The sequence below is a fragment of the Rhea pennata genome, chromosome 28, assembly GCF_028389875.1.
Source record: "Rhea pennata isolate bPtePen1 chromosome 28, bPtePen1.pri, whole genome shotgun sequence".
Lineage (NCBI taxonomy): Eukaryota > Metazoa > Chordata > Aves > Rheiformes > Rheidae > Rhea > Rhea pennata.
In genome coordinates, this window is record NC_084690.1 from 4377832 (window position 1) to 4399878 (window position 22047).

At 36.9% G+C, this 22047-nt stretch overlaps 1 protein-coding gene across 5 annotated transcripts in view; it reads left to right on the forward strand.

Moving 5' to 3' along the window:
* Positions 1-22047, forward strand: part of UNC5D (unc-5 netrin receptor D) — a 129580-nt gene that overhangs the window by 46967 nt on the left and 60566 nt on the right. For 4 of the 5 annotated variants that reach the window (XR_009960920.1, XR_009960921.1, XR_009960919.1 and 1 more), the window contains exons 2-4: positions 6153-6371; positions 12915-13058; positions 17343-17446. Coding sequence is in view for 2 of the 5 variants with exons in the window: in XM_062596761.1 (XP_062452745.1) it covers positions 6153-6371; positions 12915-13058; positions 17343-17446 (467 nt within the window). In the remaining 3 variants the exon portion in view is untranslated. Of the gene's footprint in view, positions 1-6152; positions 6372-12914; positions 13059-14306; positions 14366-17342; positions 17447-22047 lie in introns of those variants that run through there. The other variant, XM_062596762.1, reaches the window with a different exon arrangement.

Below are 22047 nucleotides of genomic sequence, written 5' to 3' on the forward strand. Positions count from 1 at the left end.
GTTTTCATGTTTTAGCCGAGGAACAGTGAATTATTAAAGCAGGCTCACTCAGGTGCTTACAATCGTGGCAGGTCATTCTGTCATTCTCCAGACAGTCCCACTCACCAGCTTTTGAGCCTGTAGATGGTCTTTTGGGTATACCAGGACTTTCTCTTAACATGTCTTTTTTATCTTTGTTGAAGAAGCATTGATCCTGTTAAAGCTTAGTGGTTAAAGTTACTTAAGGTAGGTTATGTAGGAAAGGATTCTTAAAGTGGATAGAGAACCAGGCAGTTAAAAATGTGTAAATTATACTTCACAGTTGTCTTAATTTTTAATCCTATTAAGACAGCTCATTTCCATGATTGTATCCTGAATTTTGCTCTCCTTTCATGCTAATAAGCTGGACGCTATGTCATCCACTCATCTAAATAACAAAGAATAGTGTCTGCAACTGAACACAGTTTTGCTAAGCACTAGAACTAGTACCCATCACATTTGGTTCCTAGTTACATGACTTGCTCTTAGTCACACAAATCAGTTTCAGACCGGCTATTTAGTCTTCTGTAAAATGAAATTGGTAATACTGACTACTCAGATGTTGTCAGACTTGCTTGATACATGCTTTAATGTGATCAGAGAAACCACAATGCATTTCAAAGCAAAGAAAAATGAGGAAAAAGAAAACTATAGGTGTACAGCTAATAATTTCAAGTAGAAACATCCAGCCTCATACCTAATATGTGGCCCATGTACATAGAAACAAAAATCTTTTTTTTTTTAATTCAGATATGAGGGATTATTTTACAGCTAAAGATTTTGAGCACACTGCTTTTGTGTGATAATATTTTAGATTTATTTCCACAACTTACTGCAAATTCATTCTTTGGAGTTTTCATTGCAGAAAATTGCCAGGAGGAATGGATTTTGTCTTCCTCAGCTGGCAGAACAATTTTCCACCTGTCGCCCAAATATTTGATGAGAAGGATTATGGTTCAGCTGCTGAAAGTTTATATCCATAGGAAGCAAGAGGGTCTGATGAAACTAATACACTGACACCAAATGTTGGTTTGCTGGGATGTATATGCTGCACTTGTGACTTTCAGCCTCTGCTGAAAATTTAGAAGACTGGCTATAGAGATGTGAAATACAGAAAAGACTGTGGTTGTAGAGGATTTTTTTAAGCAGACCTTGATTTTCCACCAGTACTGCCTTTTGTTCAAAGGTGATCTATCCTTTGTTAAGTGCTTGAATTAATTAATGAAGTTTCTGGGTTTTCACTTTCACCATCAGGGTTTCCAAACACTAGTTAGTCTCAGATCTTAGTGTAGCAGATTTTATCAGCACAGCTAGAGGAGATAGAAGATTTATTTCTACTTTCCCATGAGGTGGCATCCTATGAGATGTCAGTTTTAAGAGTATCATAAAAACATAGATAGCAATTATCTTAGATGTACAACTTAAAAGCAGGAGAAATACTCCCTCCTTGTGGGTTAGATGAAATCTAGTTTTAAAAAAATAAAAAATAAAAAGCACTCTTTGGTTGCATAATCAAATTCACTTAAACTCCTTTTTATAGAATGCCCTGAAACTGGTAACATTGATGTTCTTAGACTTCCTTACTCCTGGGTATACAAACATTGTTAACAAGAGAATTTTTCCTCACAAGCCTATTTGATAGGTACTTAGCACTTAAGCCGTGGGTTTTACTATGAGATTCAGTCCATTTTTAAAATTGAATAGCAGTAATCTGAGTTTAATATAATTTAGCCAGCCTAGAATGTTCACTGTGATACTAGCTTTTTTCCCCCCCGCCCTGGATAAAGCAAAGATGATCCCTGAAGATGATTCTGTGTTTGAAATTGTTTGGTTTAAGGTATCTTACTTATGTTTCACACCTTTGAAAACCACATTTATAATAGAGAGAAATACACATTTCTTTGATGTTTGCTACTTCAAAAGATACTTGTTATTCAAAAGCAAGTTCATCTGTTTATCAGTCCTCAGATTCTCTCTGCTCTAGAGTGGCAGTAATTGGTACAAACATAGTCCAAAATACTTCATTCGTCCATGTGTGTCTAAAGTGCACAATAATTGGCTTAATTATTTTTGTGTTTGGTTCATGAAGTGTTTACTTTAGTGAAGCATAAGGAATTTATATATTCTGTAACATGAATTTTTTCATCCTCTGATTTCCCTGTAAAAATGAATTTGCGTGAACAAGACAGTTGACATTATTTAGTTTTTAGAAAGTAATGGACTGTAGGTGGTTCAAGGATCACCAGGAATTAATAGTATCAGACATATGAAAAAGGTGGTAGGTAGTGCTCATATAGAAGTTCAGCTCTGATCATCTCTTGTTGTCTCTTTCAGACAGTGAATAGATGTGCCCTAATGAACAGTGGGATGGTTTAGTCAGGGAAAGGCAGATTTTTCTGAATTGCTTACAGGGAGCTAAAACTTAGAGTGCAGAAGATTTCCAAGAGCCTAAGAAATCAAAGACTAATGCCAAAGTTTATAAATTCAGAGGACTTGGAAAAAGAAAACAAAAGGGGAGGAACTTCTGAACAAGACAAGGAATCTAAAGAGGGAATGCCTTTGCATCGGTGTAGCTCATGTCTCCCTGTTGGAATAGGTAAGATAGGAAGGAACTAGTTTGAAGGAGATCCCCCAAATAAGGAAACAAAGAACAAAGGAAAAAAGAAAACTGACAAGCAGGATAGGGAAGTCAGGGATCCTGAGAAGACTTGAATCTTAGGAAAACTTAATTACGAGTGGGAGGAAATTTAGATATGGGGATGATCATGTTTGTTACTTTTTCTAGAACTTTGTTTTCCTTGTACTATCAAAATACAAAATGACTGTTTACTCATGAAATGTCTCTGTATCTGCTTCCAGGTGTTAGGCATCTCTTTGTTTTGGTGCCTATTTAGACTGTGAGGTTATTAAGAGAGAGTCTTTGCCTTGGAAAGATGTCAGAGATAAAGAGAATAGGGAGTACTTTGACTTACTCTGGAATAGAAAGCTTAATAGCGCCTAGATCTGATGTATTTGCACTCAAATATAGTAATGTGAAAATGTTCAGTTAGGAAAACTTCATGAAGGCTGTGGCGGAAAGTGCTTGATTTTAAAACCTGAAAGTAATGGAGTCTACTGTGGTAGGTAGCATCAAAGTATGTAGTTGTTTTATCATGGTTATTGTTACAAAATGAATATCCGTATTTACCCTCACAAGCTATTGGGTTTGTTTAGGACACTTTTCTTAAGAAAAAATCTAGAAAATATTACTTCTTCAAAAACTACAATCTTTTCAATTAAAAAAAAATTAGACTTCATTTTGCATTATATTTTAAAATCTCACTTAAAGCTTTTTCTAACATCTAAATTATATCTTTTTCAGATTTGAAATACTGAAGGATTTATCTGTGGTGCTATCAAAATTTTAAAATGTGAGCAGTGAGCTAGGCAATGTAATTTGAAGGGAAGAGGTTGCTTGTTGCTGTTTTTACTCATGTATTTGTGGGAGATTTTTTAGAGTATGTGGCAGGAAATAACATTTTAATTAGGATTAGACTGAGACTGAAATGCAGAAGGGCATTTATTTTAATGTATCTGAAATATTGTTGTTTGATTCTTCTGTTTAAGTATGATAAAGGGACCAGTAAAGAAAGTCTAGCGTATCATAAATCACACTAAATATTTAGGATGCAAAAACTGTAGTTACCACAACACATTAAATGGATGTGATTGCACTCCCTGTCTAATTAGGTAGCCATATGGAGAAAAATCTATTTTAAAAAAAAAAAAAAAAAAAAAAAAAAAAAAACAAGGAATGCTTTTTTGCCGTAGTGAACTTTCTCAGATTATGTAATCTCAGAGGCACAGAACTGCCTTGGCAGCCTATCTGCACACAATATAGGAGTGGCCTTGCTTACCTATGCTAAGGATTGTGTGAGCTACTCAGTGAAGTTCAGTTCAGTTCTTGCCAGATGCTAGTTTCATCTGAATTGTAAGATGTGGTATAACAGTGAATTCAAGCAATTACAGTTGTGAATCCTGCCAAAGTATAATATCTATCTATGAGTCAGCTGAGGATAGGATATAGAGAATCATTGCTCTTTTGGTGTACTGTGATCTTTGCTTCAAATTGATTTTAAGAGCACTTAACCTAGTGCTAGTTAGGTTAAAGTGAAAAGATACACCTTGATTTCTGTCTTTATGTTAAATATTTTGTTTAAAGATGAGCCACTTCAACAACTCTACTGGTGATGGGATAAAATATTTTTACTTCACTCAGTTTTTCTGCTGGTGAAGTGAGCTGGACGAAAGGAGTCCCACAACAGGTGTAAATTTGTTGTTTTTAGGTGCTCATCGGTAACATGTTAACAAGGATCTGAAGCCACAGCATGGCCTCACCCCATGTGCACAAAGAATTATTCTCTTAATTTCAGTGGGGCCAGGATTTTGTCCTGGGTGTCAGGCCCTAAATAACAAATTCAGTGGAGTAACAATGGGAGCTTCTGACTTCTCTGGTTGAATGTTCCTTATTGAACTGTCCACTATTTTTCTTCCATGCAAGGGTGTTGCTGCCTTGTGAGGCATGCAAAGCATTGGTGGGAGCATGAGATTTCTGTCTCTCTCCAAATTCTTATAATGCCATTTTTTTTTTTATTTCCTAAAAGCTTTGGTTTTATAAAGTGTGCAGCGACATAGTGTTACTGAAGATTGACAAGATGGAAATTGGCGTAAATGACCAGCAGTAAAAAGCTAAGAATTATGATAGTATTTTATGAAATATATTTTGAATATAGTTTGAAATATTGGGGCCATTTGCAAAAAGGCCCCTTTTGATCTCATTTGAAAATCATCATAATCTCTTAGCACATACACAATATATATGTTCACACACAGATGAACGGAGTTCTAAGTGAGAGATATGTATTATTAACAGAAGTGATGGCAAAATATAGTCTCTTTTTTCATAATCTACTAGATCTGTGGATGTTTTTAGACTTGCTTTATTTCATCATCTTACCTTTCATCTAACTTAATCTCGTTATTTTCAGTAAAATCACATATATATTGCTCTCAGCTGTTCCTCTATTATAGTGCATTCCCTTCACTTGGATATAGACTGTGCTCTCCTCTCTTATGATTTGGCTGCACTGTATGTGTTCAGTCCTTTTAAATCTTTCTTCATAAATTGATCCTTCCTGGCTTATTTTTGTTGCTGTTCTCCAAATTTTCTCACAGAATTGACCATCTACTGAAATAAGTGCACTGGGACCAAACACATTCATGCTAAAAATCAATGTGAATTTCCTGAGTTTAACTACAGAGAAGAGGATGTGACTTCATAAAAATGAGAAGCTTGTATTTCAGTGCTCCAATATTCATATTGGGTATAGGAATTCAAAAAACAAGATGCCTAGGCTTAATTGGTGTTGAATGGATGTCCTTGGATCCTGCTGTCTGTGATGTAAGCTGAGAAAGCTCACTGTGTTGCAGGCTCTAGCTCTACAGAAACCTCTTTTCAACTTCTATATCACCTTAAAGGGGCTGCAGTAAATGGAATCATCCTAAAAGCATATTGAAAATTTACTGTAAGTGGGTATGAAATCGCAGTTTGCTTATTCCACTGCTGGTGTGCTACGGTAATGCTGTTTGTAACATGAATTTCTCTGTGGTTAACGCTCTGATCCCTGTTAAATCTACAGCAATTGTCTAAAGGAAATTAAATTCAGTGTTTGAGAGAGAGGCAGGTCTGATAGTTAAGGCACTAGACTGTCACTCACAAGAATAAGGTTTAATTTCTGCTTCTTCCACAGACTTTCTGTCTGACCTTATGCGATTCATTTAATCTCCCTGTGCCTCAGTTCCCCATCTGTAAAATTAGGTATACTGATGATGCGTTTTTCTGATGCTTCAATTTTCTTTGGTAGCTCTTACATGTAAATTATTGTGATTGTGCATGTGTGTGTCTGTATATGTGTGTGTGTGTGTGTTTCTCTCTCTGTTCAACGCCATGCAAAACAAAATCCTGATAACTGTTGCTTTCTTCAGGTGTTACTAGCTTATAATAAAATGCTAAATGGCATTTAATCAAATAAAGGAGATGATACATAAGATGAAAAAACATGAAAAATGTATATTTTCCTTTCCTTCCCTTTCAGGAAATGATAATGGTGAAGCCCTTCCAGAGTCTATCCCATCTGCTCCTGGAACACTGCCTCATTTTATGGAGGAACCAGATGATGCCTACATTATAAAAAGCAACCCCATTGTCTTACGTTGCAAAGCTATGCCAGCTATGCAGATTTTCTTCAAGTGTAATGGTGAATGGGTCCATCAAAACGAGCATGTGTCTGAGGAAAGCATGGATGAGACTACAGGTAGAGCTGATGTATCCTTTCAAAGATATATTTGAATGCAGTGTCTATAAGCAGTATATAAAATAGAATAAGGAAGAGGAGAGCACATTCAGAGATAAACAGGAAAACTGTAGATTTGACTTAGTTGGACTTAGTGGAGGAATGGGAGCCAGCTCTAATTCCTAAGTCATATGGTGGTGTCAGCTCTGCATGGAGCACAGCCAGTAAGCCTTGCTAGGAGGGCAGGATGTATTAGCCTAAGCTTCTAGTGCATTACTGTGACAACATGTTTTAGTTGGCCTGATGGGTGGGTAAAACCAACTCATGTCAGCTTGTGAGGTACTAGATAGATAAAGCTTTATAGGGTTGGGAGAAGCTGTTTTCCAAAATGCAAAAGGGGAAGCAGATGCTAGGAGGAAGTAAGAAATGGGCAGAACTGAAAGGCAAAGAAGGCAAATATTCATCCTGGCAGAGCAGACATAGTACAAACAGGGAAAATGGAGAAGAAAAATGAATGTGGATGCAGGAGACAATATGCAGAGAGGATAACAAACTGAATATGTACCACAAACTTTCCAAAGTGGAGGTCTAGGGTCTGGTTCAGCATTAACCAAAGATGATGAACTCTCTGAAAGAAAATTAATAGTTCTAGGGGCAACGTTAGTTTTGCATATTTTGATTGAGTAATACGTAAGAGGAATTGCAAAGAGAGAAAACCTATATTTTTATGAAATTCGTCAGCCGGGACAAAGCTTGAAAAGTAATGTAGTTCTCACTATGCTATATGAATTGAAATTTCCCTTCACCCCAGCAGTGATAGATACTAGATAGGTAATGAATCTAAATGGGAGAAATCCTTTGTGTAAAAGTGTGTATCTAAAAGGAGAGAATGAGAAGAGAGAAAGATGAAAAACGATCAACAGATTTTATTGTGCTCCCAGCACCTCCTGTATCCTTTCTCATTTAGAAGCATCTTGATAAGTATTGCAAACCAATTTAATGCTGCACCATCTTGTAATTTCACAATTTTGTTTTGTTATTGCTTTGTTCCTCCTTTTAAATTCCAAGATTGCTAGGCAACTCTGTGTCTCAGAAATAACACTGTAGGCATAACATCCTCTCTATCAATACAAGAAATTCCTTTTTAGAGGAAAAATGACATTTAAAAGAAGTTACGTTTCCTAAAGCGGCAGTGGTATTTGGCATTCTTTTGTAAGTGACACATTCTGAAGAAATTTCATACTAAAGGCTTTTTGTAAATGCTAATCTGGATGAATTTTAATTTTTACTGTTACCTTTTTGAAAAGAACTTAATAAGCATAACCTTTACTTCCAAAGGCATTGCTGAATCAATATATAAGAAATGTCGTCCCTAAATGTTTTTTTCCATATGGTTAATGAAAATCTATCTTGTGAACACTGCAATTACATTTTCTAAGTCTTGGATTAATAACAGAATAAAGAAAGATAAAGCAGTATTAGACATTAGGGTCTTTTTAATAGCACCAGTAACACTGAGACTGGAGATACAGAGGCACACGCATAGAAAATGGGATATGGAATATAAAGGTTGCAGTTTTGATTTTAGACCATGGTCAGAACTAGTCCTAAAAGTGTTGTTCTCTGAACATAGGTATTGTCCAGACAGCTCAATGTGTTCTGAAAACTACGGCAATGGTCCTGAGATCATAAAAGTGCAAGTAAAGGCCGTATGTAATAAAATGTTGAAAGACAGGCATGGACATATTCTCTCTCATGATTTATCCATAAATTATTTTGGAACTCCTTCCCAACCTTCAGTGGACAGCAGACTACTGGTTTTTGTTTCTTTTTTAATAAGTATAATGGCAATGTCCTAATGTTTTGGATATAAATCTGGGATATAAACATGTCTGTTACCAAGCATACACTGTATGCTGTACAGTGTATATATCCAAGTATTCTGGATACTGTGCAGCTTCCATCTGTGAAAAACTGCATTGGGTTTTATGCCAAGAATAGTGCCCCTGGTTCAAGAGTGTGAGAATGGTGCATTAATTGAAAGGGAGTCACACTAAATGAAAATGGGTCTGTCCTTTTCCACACTTCCACTATTTGTTAAGAGATGAAAATTCTGAGAGGATGTAATAGACGAGTGGTGAAAAACAACAACAAAGCTCCAGAACAAGAGAAAGTTAAAGGCTAAAAGCAAAAAATGTATCTTAGCATCTCTACAAATTTTTCCCAGCAAGCTCTTAGCCAGGTACATGCAAGAAGTATTTGGCAGTGGTACATGAAGGCACAATGTTGCTGATAGATTTTTACTACAGCTCAGTATTGTGCATGTATAAAAGGACAGGAAGAGCAGCTGTCAGTAGGCAAGAGTATATTTTTTCATTGTGCTGAGTATGAAATGCCATTCTATAAGATCTTATTTTTATAGAACAGAAATAGTCTTAGAGTAAGACAAGAGCCACTGTATTAATTTGAAGAGCAAGATCATCGTGAGAGGAAGGATAGTTTTGTAGTTAAATATTGGGCTCTGACAGATGCTGGCTGCCTGAGGATGTACTATATGTTCTGGTAGGCTTGCAGAGGTTGAACTGAAGTCTTTGCTGTTGTGGCTTTGGGACTTTCTGTGCAGAAAAATCAGTGTAGGCACGCCAGCATGCGCTACAGCTAGGATGTATACAGGTTTCCACCTCTGATGCTACAGTCAATTGGTCAGTTAGTGACCACACCATTTCATCTTGACCAGCCTTAGTTTCTGAGCTGCAGAAGGGAGATGATAATCTGTAGTCTACCTTTTCTGTTTATTCCACAAACGTAGAAGGACAAGGACTTCTCGCTTTGCACTCTGCCTCATAAAGTAAGAGCCTCAGCTACTTATGCTACTGTGGTAAAAATAAAATAGTTATGGTCTGACTCATTTCCTTCTGCTTTGTTTTGCTTGCCTGAACATTGCAGCCTGCACCTCATAATTAGTTTTAAAATATTTCAACTTTAGCTTTTCCCACAGGATCAGACCTGCTGAGAGTAACTAGAATTTTCTTGTCTGATAAGTAAAAGGATTACAGCAATAACTACTGTCAGCGTTTTTCTCATTTAAACAAATAAAGCTGACAAATGCTGAAGTTCTGTGCAGCTCTGTTATGTTTTGTACATAGAAAGCAATTATTCATCTGCTGCCAGCATTAGTCTATCTGCAACTAAACCATTCAACAGTGCAGAAAGCTTATTAGCATATCAGTACCATAGTCATAATTTTATATTCTGTAAGGCTGTACTGAATAACAAAAGATGATGGTTGTAATTTGCAAAGTAATTTAAAGAGTTGGACTTGTAGTGCTTATTAGAGTTGCCCAAGTTCCAGGTACAGTGTTGCTGCTGTTCATAACATGCCTGTTTTTATTTTGCATGGATTTTTTGTTTAGTGTCATTTTCTATGAATAATTTTTCTGGCATTTTTTGAGATGCAGAGGGTAGGTGAATATGGCTGTTTGGTGAACTATAGTGATGTTAAACAGAGAACATATACCTCTGTCCCCAGTAGGTTTGCTTTCTGTAGTTGCTTCTAAAAGAAATGAAAATAAATGTACTTTTTGTGTACAGAGTGTAACTTTGACTAGACACGCTCCAGAGGTCCATTCCAACATCAACAGTTGTGTGATTTTGTTATTTTGGATGCATCTGTTTGGTGTTTTGACAAACTGGGAGACCTTTAAAAGGATGTGAATTCCTACCCTTTGCATTCTCAAAGTGCTGAACTTCCCAATCTCTGAAAATCATGTACTTCTTGGTAGTCTGATTCGAGACACATAAAATGCTAATTGCTTCAGAAAATATAGGCTGCTATATATTAATTAAGCAACATATCGATGAAAGATAGAGCTCGGCTGGAGATTTTCTTGCCCGGATGCAGCCCTGTCTGACATGCTCTAGGTGGCCCTGCTTGAGCCGGGGGGTTGGACTAGATGATCTCCAGAGGTCCCTTTCAGCATTACTGATTCTATGAATCTATCTTAGCAAAGCTGGAGCTGTAGATTTCTGTATTCGGAATAATGTGTGTAGGAATGATTTCTGCTCCTCTTGTGCATGTGCCAGCTTTTTAGTTTGGTATCAGTAAAGGTGCTGTTACTACAAGCAGCAGTGCACCAGAAAAATTTGCTGAGCCACACACCTAGTTTGGTAAGGGAACGACCCTCTGTATTACGCATTTTTCAAAAACTGAGAGAGTTCAGAAGATAGTATATAATAACCAGATAGGTGAATGCTAGCACTTGCAGCAATGTTGTGGTTAATGGCTAGTGACAAAGAGAGTATTCTCTTCCCCAGGAAGTTGCTGCTTTAGAGGTCATGGTGGGACTAAGCTGATCATGGGATGGGAGAATAGCTGGAGATATTAAGGTGCAGCCAATTGTCAAGTAATTTTTTGACCTTTGCAACTGTTCGGACTGCAGCACCTTTACAGCAGTGTGCAGAGGAGCATTGTGTTTGCAGACAGCATAGGTATATGGATTGATACAATGCATATGGTTGCACAGAAGTGCATGTCATCTAACTGAATACTGGATGGGTGGTTCCAGGCTGCAGGCAGGCCCTCTTCTAAGAAATTGTCAGTATTTGTCAAGTACTTTCTTTGGTCTTTGTCCAAGAAGACATTAGCTACATGAGTTGCAACCTTGTTGGGCACAGCTGTAAATTAGCTTGGGTTTGGAAGCTCTCTAGCTTTGATATTCTGTAGCTTTGAGATCATTCAGAGAGCTCATATAGCTTGATTCCCATAGGCACAGCATCAGGAAAGTGTACATTTGTCAGTGTCATAATACATCATAATGAGATGCTTAAACTTTACCCAGTTAAGTCCTGCTGTGTCAAGTCACCAGGACTCAGAAGTGCTCTAATGGAACTTACTGCTGGTGCATTTATCTTTAGTCTATAAAGATCACCCTGCAAAGTGGTTGTATGGCTGAGAATTCAAGGATTCACCTCTGTCAGAGCAGTTTGGATGTTTAAATTGAGAGGGTATATTTTCATCATCCAATTTACAGTCAGTGCCTCACTGAGGAGAGAAGCATCTGACAGAACTGCTGAGTTCCATGTGCGCTGTTTAGTTCATAATGGCCTGCTTTCACTGTGGCACAAAATAAGGGATTTTTCATAAACAGTTTTGTTGAGAAATACATTGACATATTTAAAAAACAAAACAACACATAGAAACAACCAGGAGCAGCAATCTCTGCTTTTCACATAGTGAATAAATATTTAAGTGACTAAAACGATTATTGAGACAACTCGGGTAGATACCACAGATTTGGCCTTATCCTCAGGTATTGTTGTGAAATGTGACAAGCCAAACAGAGTAAATGAAAAGAAATAAAAATGCTCTTTGCGTACTGGTGGAAAAATAGCACAAATTTTGTATTGCTTTATGGTACTTAAGGCTCATCTGACCTTCCTCACTGCTCCTCATTCAGCATCCCCAGTGGGCCTTATCTCTTCTATTTCCTGAAGGAACAGATTGAATTCTTGATACCTTTCAAAAGTGAAATACTGAGCTGTTAATGATGCCTGAGACTAAGTGAAAACCAGTTTATGGAGTTCAAGTTTAGAAATTTCTTCCTGCTTTATAAACTTCACAGACATGGAATATTTTCAGATTGAGTTTTTATTCATTTCTAGTGAAGGGGAAATAAGTACCTTGGGATTGTACAGGAGAAAAGGAAGAAAGTAGTAGGCATGAAAGTTTTCCATTTTCAATTTAGTGTTTTTATGACTACCTCTTTCAAATGATTACTAATGCCTTTTAACACAGATTTGGGTTATATTTGTTCTCCCCAAGACTGTCATACAAAGGTAGTTGTAGATATGGCCAACATCCCAAGCATACGAAATTAGTAGGAGTCAAGCTTAAAAGGCTTAGGTACCTTATGCCAGTAATTCACCAAATTTTCACTTATTTTGGGGAGAAGCCTGATGAATTAGCCAAATCTCAGAAGAGACCTGATGACTCTCCTCTAAATCAAGGCTAGCCAAGAATAAAGATGGGAAAAGCCCTGTGCATTTCTTAGACTGCTATTATTTACATGACCTCCTGGATACAAGTGAAATTTAGCAGTATCACCCATCCACCTTAAAGTGTTGTCTTGCATTTGTCTTCAAGCTTTGTCTGAACCAAACACTTGTATATTTCTGTCTGTTTTAATTTGATTTGGGGTAATTAATAGGCCTGTTAGGTACTTCAAATAGGATTTTAAAGGCACCGAGAACATTAGATGGGAATAGTTTTATTGTATATTATAAAATTCTGAATAAGTACCCTGGGAGAAAAAGGCACAAAAAAAAAGGTTTCTGAAGGAGATGTTGTTTTCTTCCAAAGACTGCAATGGGTGGATAGTTCTTTTAACTCCATGCATTATGACCTAGTTGGCTTTTAGAATTTAATTAGTGATAATATATTATTGTCAAAGTAATTAAAGTTTTGCCTTGATAAAAAATGGAGTTGTTTAATTAAAAGATTTGGCTAACCTTGGCCCAAGCCCACGTATCCTATGTCAGCTAATTTTATGTATCTTTTCCCTTCAGGCTTAAAAGTTCGAGAGGTGTTCATCAACGTGACAAGACAGCAGGTGGAAGATTTTCATGGACCAGAAGATTACTGGTGTCAGTGTGTTGCTTGGAGCCATCTAGGGACCTCAAAGAGTAGGAAGGCATCTGTCCGTATAGCTTGTGAGTAGAACAAATGTTCTGCTGTTCTAGGTTTTGTAAGGTATGGGAAAATATTGTTCTTTCGAGTTTTTATATACGTTTATGTATTATATATAAAATGGATAGCGCTGCTGAGGCACTGCTGTCGTTGCAAATTTTCACTATGGGCTCCTGGAGGAATGTCACAGAAAGCATACTTTTTTTTTTCTTTTCTTTATTTTTTTTTTTATTTTTTTTTCCCCAGAGCTCCCTTTTATTTTAATGTGAATTGATTGGTTTGCATTTACACTCAACAGCTCTGTTTTTCTCAGAGTTTCTGCTGCATATGCACAGTGTTGCAACAATGCAATGTATAAAGGTTAATGCAAACTGAAAATTGCCTGGAAAGTGCCCTTTTGCCCCATGTTGATGACGGCTCTAAAACCATCTGGAAAATCATTTAATATTGTCTGTCTTCACAGAAAAACTGCAAGAATACAATAGAAGCTTTTGTATTATGGGATTTTAAATCTGATTTTAAATATTGAAGCATATCATTGTTTGTCAGGGATCATAAGGTAAGAGGAAAGTGAAATGAAAATAGGAAAAATGGGATAATTCTAATCAATGGAGGAAAAGATATCTTCCCTCTCCTCTTAAGAAAATGAGATACAAGTACCCTTAATGGAACTCAGACATATTTGGAAGTTCTGTCTTGTCTTTATGGGACTATGCATACATTGTTTAGAAAAAGAAGTTCAAATGCTGTTCATATAGACATTTATAAGAGCCATTACTGAAAGGTCAAGTCAATCTAATAATACAATTATTCATAAGCTAGGTAGATGGTCTCATAGTCTTTATAGTTGCTGAGAAACATGGATCAGATGGTTGAAGCTGTCATCCAAACAAGTTGTAAAGAGGATTAGAAATAATTTATTTTATGTAACAAGGAGAAACTATTGTTCTTACAGTTCGTTGATGGACTGGAAATTTGGACAAAAGCTTCTCGAAGTCAGGCCATGTATTGCATGTGTCATAGTGAAGAAGTTACAAGTTTAGTACATGCTTCCCATTTAGAATGGGAAGGATCAGCTAGAGGATCAGCTCTCCTTGTGGGAAAGGCAAGCTAATAAAAATCCTCTTTGTCAGACTTCTGGCAAGTAGGATGGTTCCATCTCACTGCTATCCTGGCTGTGACCTAATGTCACTAGAGGCAGATGGGAATGGATGTGAGGCTTTTGTGTTACCCAGATGCTAACAACTGCTTTTTCCCATTCCTTCTGCAAGGCATTATGTTTTGACCTTGGAGCCTGTGACGTGACCTATGGAGTTGTGTCAAACACATGGTATGATACCTGGTGTTTAAAAAATTGGGCCTACATAGTTGTGCTGAGTTTTTAAACTACTTGAAAACCATGCTGTATCTCTGCTGCCTGTCCTAATGGGATTAGAAAGGAATCCCACTATGTGGAATAGAATTACTCAGTTAAAATATCTCTCTTTCCAAGTCATACTAAACAGGGACAGATTCACTACCAGTGGTAATTATGATGAAGGTCAGGTGGTTATGGTAGTTGCAATCACTGTTTGACAAGGGAGCATTGTTGCTTTGTATTTAAACAGAGGGAGTAGCTATGGTATTGCAGGCTCTTGTAGGCTGACAAATTTAAATAATAAATAACACTAAAGATTACTTAAGGGCTGTGTGTGTATGCATGTGTTTATGTTTTGGGGGAGGTTATTTTGTAAGATCATCTCTTTTAGCACAGAAGAATCATTCCAGAATTTTTAATATAGTGAGGAGCAGAGGACATTTGTTCCCAGATAAAAAGTGTTCAGACTCAGTCCATCTCTGGTCTTCATATCTGAAATAAGATGCTGTAGTGTTATCACTCACAATCAACAGGCAACTATAGGCCTGTCAGCCTTACGTCCATCCCTGGTAAGGTGATGGAACAGCTCATTCTAGATGTCATCTCCAGATACATGGAGGAAAAGAAGGTGATCGGGAGTAGCCAGCATGGATTCACCAAGGGGAACTATTATTCTGAACTGAATTTTTACTGACTTCTCTCTGCACTGTGATTTCCCAATTCTGTAATGTGGCAATATGAGTGAAAAAAATAGTTAAAAAAAAAAAAAAAAAAAAAAAAAAAAAGAAGAAGAAGAAGAAGAATGAGCAGAAACAGGTGGAGCTGTGTGTTGGGACTTTTAAACCCATCATTATGGTACCAGATCTTCTGCAACCACATCTCCAGCTGCCAGCCATAACTGCAGATATTTTATTAACCTAGCAGGCACTCCAGAAAACTCTCTTCATTTTTTACTTTATGCAGTGTACTGACTGGGGCTGAATGTTGCACTTGAGAATGGTGTTCCTGTACTGGCCATTTGCTATGCTACTTTTACTTAAAGCCATGTTTTTTATAAAAAGAGAACAGCACTTCTTGAGTGCAGAGGTGATGGAATTTGTTAGTAGTCCAGATAGAAGGAAATGAATACCTGCCAGTAGATGTCTATAAGTCCCAAACTATGAATTTTCAGGGCTCACCCTCTAATGGACCCATGTCATCCTATCTCTGGTGAACAACCTAGCTGCTTAATTTGGGGAATGGATTTCTGACTTAGAGAATACTCTACAGGGAACTAGAGAGGAGAGGAAAATGTGCAAGTCTAACTGATAGCATACGGAACCTTTAACTATTTCATTTCAGCTTTTTGATAGTTCTTGTTACAGTGTTGCATAGTATGGCATTATTTACTTATTTGTTGTACTTAGAGCGTGAATTGTGAGTCTACACTTTATGTTTCTCTGAAAAAAAAAAGGAGGTAACTTTCTTTAGGGGAGTGTGGAATGCAGAGAAAATGAGAAGATTGGGCTTACTCAATTTTTCGTCCTAGTAGAGACATTTCTAGGCACAACTGTGCCCTAAGTTTGAGTGAATGCTCTAGGTGACCCTGCTGAGCAGGGAGGTTGGACTAGGTGGTCTCCAGAGGTCCCTTCCAACCTTACTGACTCTATGATTCTATGAATGATTTTTACATAGAATACTGAAAAATGAATTGGTTATCTATGTGAAAAAACATCAACATTAACAAAGAATCATTAAAAGGAAAATATATACACTATTTGCATCTTCATCTAGTGCCTGGCTATGATGGAGCCACAGGACTACTTGTTCTAATGTTCTAACTCCCAGAGATGGGAATTTTTTTTAGGCATGCAGTCTTCCGCTTTGTTCAGTAGGTCCTCATCTCTGCAGTCCTTGCTCTGTTCGTGGAGGTAAGATTAGGAGTTGTTCGCATGCAGTTTGGTCTAAGATCAGTACATACTGAAATATCTACTATTTCTATATCCCCAACATGTGATAGAAAAACTTAGTGAAATCCAGACGTGGACAGAGCATCATGTCGTCATCAAAATGGCAGGTAAATGAATATTTATGAATAACTCCATGTTAGAATGCTGCTTATGATAAATGTGCTAATTTGCACATCTACTGGAGTCCTTCTAGACAAACCTTAAATTGATTTTCTCTTTTTCATTCATGCTAGATTGCATAGCCTCCTTCCAGCAATAAGATTTTTTTTCTTTGATATTTGGAAATAGATAGATTGTTTTCAGTCCTTTACTATCATTCCCTACTGCTTGCAGTATGTAGACAGTCTAAACAAAACATGCAACACAGAACATTTTGGAAAATATTCTGCCACTCCCCTGAAGTAGCATGCCACTCACCTGAAGTCAGTTGCACTCTGGAAATTATTCACTCAGTCTTGGATTTGTTCTGCTAGGGTTTATTTAACATTTGTCAGCCTACAAAAGCCTGCAATACCATAGCTACTCCCTCTGTTTAATATACAAAATAATGATGCCCCCTAGTCAAACAGCACCCCATAGCAATGCCATGTAATTTTTTTCTAACATTTAATTCTCTCTAATTTTGGAAGGCAATGGCTTGAGAGATTACATGTAGGACTTAAAACATGGGGTTAGTGGGTTGTAATATTGGTTGTTTGTGTAGCCACAACATACGATTTCTTAAAGGTTGAGGTACAGAAACAAAGCCAAAGGTGATAGGATCTCGTCTGCTTTCTTCATCTGTGGACGATGAAGTAACTTTCAGTTGTCCGGTGCTTTACACGCATACTTAAGAAAAGAATATGACAGAACCATATTGTTGCTAACTTACTACAGTCTACCTAGTATTGGAAAAGGAGGAATGGCTTTTAGAATACCTATATTGCAGCATTTGAACTCTGTATCTATCCAGATAAACTACACTGGAGATACAACGAATGATTACATTTAACTCTTCACAGATTTGCGGAAAAACTTTGAGCAAGATCCACAAGGGAAGGAGGTTCCTATCGAAGGGATGATTGTTCTCCACTGTCGGCCACCTGAGGGAGTTCCTGCAGCTGAGGTGAGGTTTTGTACTGTGTCACTGCTGCCTGCTGATACCTCCTTGGCTGGTTAAAAATGGGAAGAGAAGCAAAGATGGCTTAGGTAGTATGTGGTTTTCAAGGTCAAGTGTTGGTTACGCTGTTCTTCTTTCATGGGCTGTTTAGTATTTTTGATTAAATAAGTTTAAAATGGATTTTTTTCAGAAATCATGAATGTTTGCTGAAAATTTTCTATTTTTGATACAAGTTTTCAAGTGTTATGCTTAAAAATGGTAACAGTTTGTTACTTTTCTTGTCATAAATGACTTTTTTTCATTGAAAAATTAAGTTGATAGATGGTTGCTGGAGAGAGAAGATTTACTGGAAATAATTGTTTTTTTTCCATTTAGCTTTAATTTGTCAACAAAGCTGAATCTAAACAAGAACTAATGCAAGGCTTCAAAATGGTAGGAGCCAGACTGTTCTATGGGGGAATATGTTCTAAAAAGGTTATGTTTAAAAATATGCTTGACATGCTTAAAAAAAAAAAAAGAAAAGAAAATACATGATTGTGGAGGGCTATCATAGCATCTAACTACTCTTACCTACCAAAAAGCAGACTGGTAGGTGGTATTTTTCTGCTCTGAAATTATGAAAGGTGAATATAACAGTGATATTCAGTACTTCCTGGGCTCTCCATGACGCAAGTGTTCTGCAGCTAATCAGCTGTATCAAGCATTGTTCTTTAGTAAAGTTGTTTCTCTGTTGCATACTTTCCTTTCAATTGGTGTGTGTGTGTGTATTTTCTGCCCTGTTTTGGAGTTTGAATTGGGATGGATTTGGGATATTTAAAGCGTTTGTCTTGATAATGATCTATAATTGTACTTCAAGAATGAAGTGAGAGATTATTTTTAAAGTTTGGGGGGTTGGTTTTGTTTTTTTTATATGGAATATTCAATTCAAATAAGAAAGTGCTGAGATGAATATTGTCCTCCTTTTCCTCGTCTAGCTACAGACTTCCAAAATAGTAGATTAAGATAGCATATACAATATCATGTAAAATGTTCACATCTCACATAAAAACTCACTTTTCCTAATGATATCTTTGAATAGTGGAATATTTATTCTAGTTTGAAAATGCTAGTTTCTAAGGACAAAAATCCTTTCCATATTGGGTAAGAGGGAGTGACTATTAAAAGATAAGCATACTACATGTACTTTTTGTCTTTTTCTTTTTTCTTCCATGCTTTTTTGCATAGCCAGTTTAGACTATAAGGTCTCTGGAGCTGAATAAACACTTATCTTTGTAACTGTCTTTAAAAGGCTGGGGATACAGCTAATACTTTTCATCTAAGCTGTGATGCTGCTTCACTGAAGTTGGGTGAAATTGAACTAGAGATGATTTTTGGTCAGGAGTCCTGCTGTTCCTTACCCTGTCTTCCAGTTCAGCAGAGACCTTGTCTAATGGTTAACTTCCTGAGGTCTCTCCTGCCAGACTGTGGTGTTGTATTTACCAGTGAAGCAAGCTGCCTGCTGAACAGAAGGATGTGCAGGACTTGGGGAGATGGAGAACAGGACAAACTAGTAGAGCAATTAAAGAAACCAAAGGAGCATTGTCATACTGTCATTTACCAGTGATGATGATGAATGGCTGCAGAAGTAACAGCTATGCAGCTAGGTGGTCTCTCTATGCAACAGACTGGTACTGCCCTAATTGAGTAGTTGCCGTTTGTGCACGTGTGCTTGATTCAGGTTTATGTTCAACTAATTGGATATCAGTGATAGTATTGCTACAGCAGTATATGCCTCAGCTGCCAAGTACTTACAGGGAAGATTTGTGAAGCCAACGCTGCCATGGCAAGACAGAGATCAGTAGTTTAAATCTCTCCCATATATCTGGCTGCTTGAGCAACAGTCACCACTTTGAGGCTCTATTGTAGGCACAGCCCCAGGAATACTGTGCTGTATTTACCCTCCCAAACTCTGCAGTGTGGTCTTTAGCATCTTTTGATAAACAGGGAAAAAATTACCAATCAGAAGTAATTTTTGCCTCTTGTCTCCATTATCAGCATGTTAAGTTCTAGTTGAAGGTACAAAAGAAGCAAAGAAAAATAAACTCTAGGCAAAGAAGCATGCCTTGTGTTAGTTAAGAAGTAGTATACTGAGCAGATGCAATTGAAAATTCACAAACAGGAGAAGTGCAACAAATGATGCAAAAGACTCGGAAGATCAGATAGAAGTGTTAATGAGCAAAAGCAAATAGATTAAGGAATAGTTTAATTTGTATCTAGACATTCAATGTTTGTTAATCCGTCATACAATTTTCGGCTATTACATTTACATCTGTTGTACATTATTTTTACTTACGTTTAGTGTTACTAAAACAATTGTACTGCGTTACAGAGGATTGCCCAAATGGTTGAAGTATCTGTTCTGGTAACGATATTTATTTGTAAACAACATGGACAAAGATGTAATTGCCCAAACATCCCTAGTCTGTGAGAGATTCGTTGCCCCTGCTTTCTGCACAGGGGATGCTAATCAATGCCTGCAAAGTTTCCCCCAAAACACCAGCTGGCAACCTCAATGGCCTTTTTCTCATAGAAAAATGTGCACTGCTTAAGCAGGTTTTCTGAGTGGGTATCCCTCCACATTGCCAATGTATCCTGTCTTACACAGATTCACTGTCAATGTGGTAAGAATTTCTGATTTGGTTTACTCCTTTCGCCTCAGTTCACTACATCGCTTAAAACTAGATGACTTTATAGTAAAACAAAGTGAATATTTATTAATAAAATGCCTAAAATAAAGTTCTGATTTACAAGAAAAAGCCTGGAAACAAGCAGTGATAAAATGAGTAGTATGCTGCTATGCATGCTTCTTTGTTTTTTGCTACTAATTCTCAAAATCAGTGTTTAAAGGGTTAGCAAGAAGTTTTCAATTGAAAAATTCTACAAATCTCATGCATTTTCTTTGAAACCAAAAGAAGCAAATTATGAGGTACTGGGTAAATAGATACACTTCAACCTAGCAGGCATGGTTTACTGAACTGAGTGATTACATACATTTGGTTGTTTTCCAATTTCTGTATAGTTAAATAATACTTTCCATGCTGTAATTCAGTCACCTGGGAAAGAGGGTGATTCTGGCAATTAGAAGTTGATACCTAATTCTGAACTGAACACTAATGGTCAGTAATGCAGTAACTGTTTTGTTTTTGTTTTTATTACCTTTTAAAATAACCATGACCAAATTCATCCCAGTAGATCAGTATATTATGTCTTCCTCTGTGTATGTTGTGAAAGCATTTAGTAAGGCCATTGTGCATGCCTGTGTGCTGTGTTGTAAGCAAAACTCTAAATGATAACACTTCTGTTACCGTGGCTGAATATAGTTCTTTCCATGAAGACGGGAAATTTGTTTCAGATTACAGAAGGTGCTGTATTTTATAGAATTTGGATTAGCACATCTGAGGACAGACAGACATTTTGTGCAGGTGTATGAAGCAGTTAGCTTTAATGTGGCACAAGATTTTGGGAGACAGCAACTGTGCTCCTTCTTGCTGTGTGGGGAAGGAAGTGAGTCTATTTTGTGGGCCACTGCAAGTGCTTAAGTGAAGCTTAGCAAAAGAAGTAACTGATGTCACTGCAGTTTATACAACATTTGTTCTCAGTGTAAAGATTCAGTGCTGTTCGTGCTTATCACTGTAATAAAAACTGATGTTATGGCCCAGAGATATTGGTAAAGAATGTCTTCATTTCATAAAACCAATTACTAAAATGTCAGAGAAGGGTGATAGGAGGGAGGTGGGGCTTGATGTGAAAGACAAAGCAGCTCTACAAGTTGCAGATACCTGAAACAGAACTGGCAGCCTAACTGCATGTTTGTCACATAAAGCTCCAAAGCTTAAGAGCTACTTAAAAGATTAAAAAGAGTAGTATTTGGATTATTTACATTTTCAGATATTTTTTCTACAATTGTAAACTGAAAATTTATCCATATTTTTAATCAAATCTGAGACCTTGAAGTTATTGGTTCCAGAGGCTAGGACTTACTTGACGTTTATCATGAGATTTGAGTCAAAATTGGCAATTTTACAGTTTAGAGGTCATGTAGAACCAGTGCACAAAACAGAATTTATACTGCTATATTATGTATTTTCATTTTTTCTTACTCTATTATTTATGAGCATGAGACCTAATTAAAAGTGATGATTGCATTGCTTGATACTTACTGTTTAGCAGAAAACCAGTGTGTTTTCAGAAGAATTTTGTCATTCTGAACTGCACTGCTTTACAGTCAACAAACAAAGTATCTTTCTTTTATGAAGACTGGGAATTATATCCAATGAAAAGCTGACATTTTAATTGTTTTCTACAGATTAAGAGTTGTAGAGTTCTCAATAAACCCTAATTTACTGATGTCGATTATAAAATTGTTACTGCTGCCAATAAAGCCCGTAAATCTTAACGGATCATACTGCTTTGGACAATGAAATTTCACATAAAGGCTCAGTATGCAAGGTTAGTTCTACGCTTAGCAAGGTAAACAGAATTACTCAGAATAATTCAATATCTTTAGAAACTGGATATCAGAATAATGGATCTGGTCTGTGGCAGTAAGTTTGAGGTTATAAGTTCTT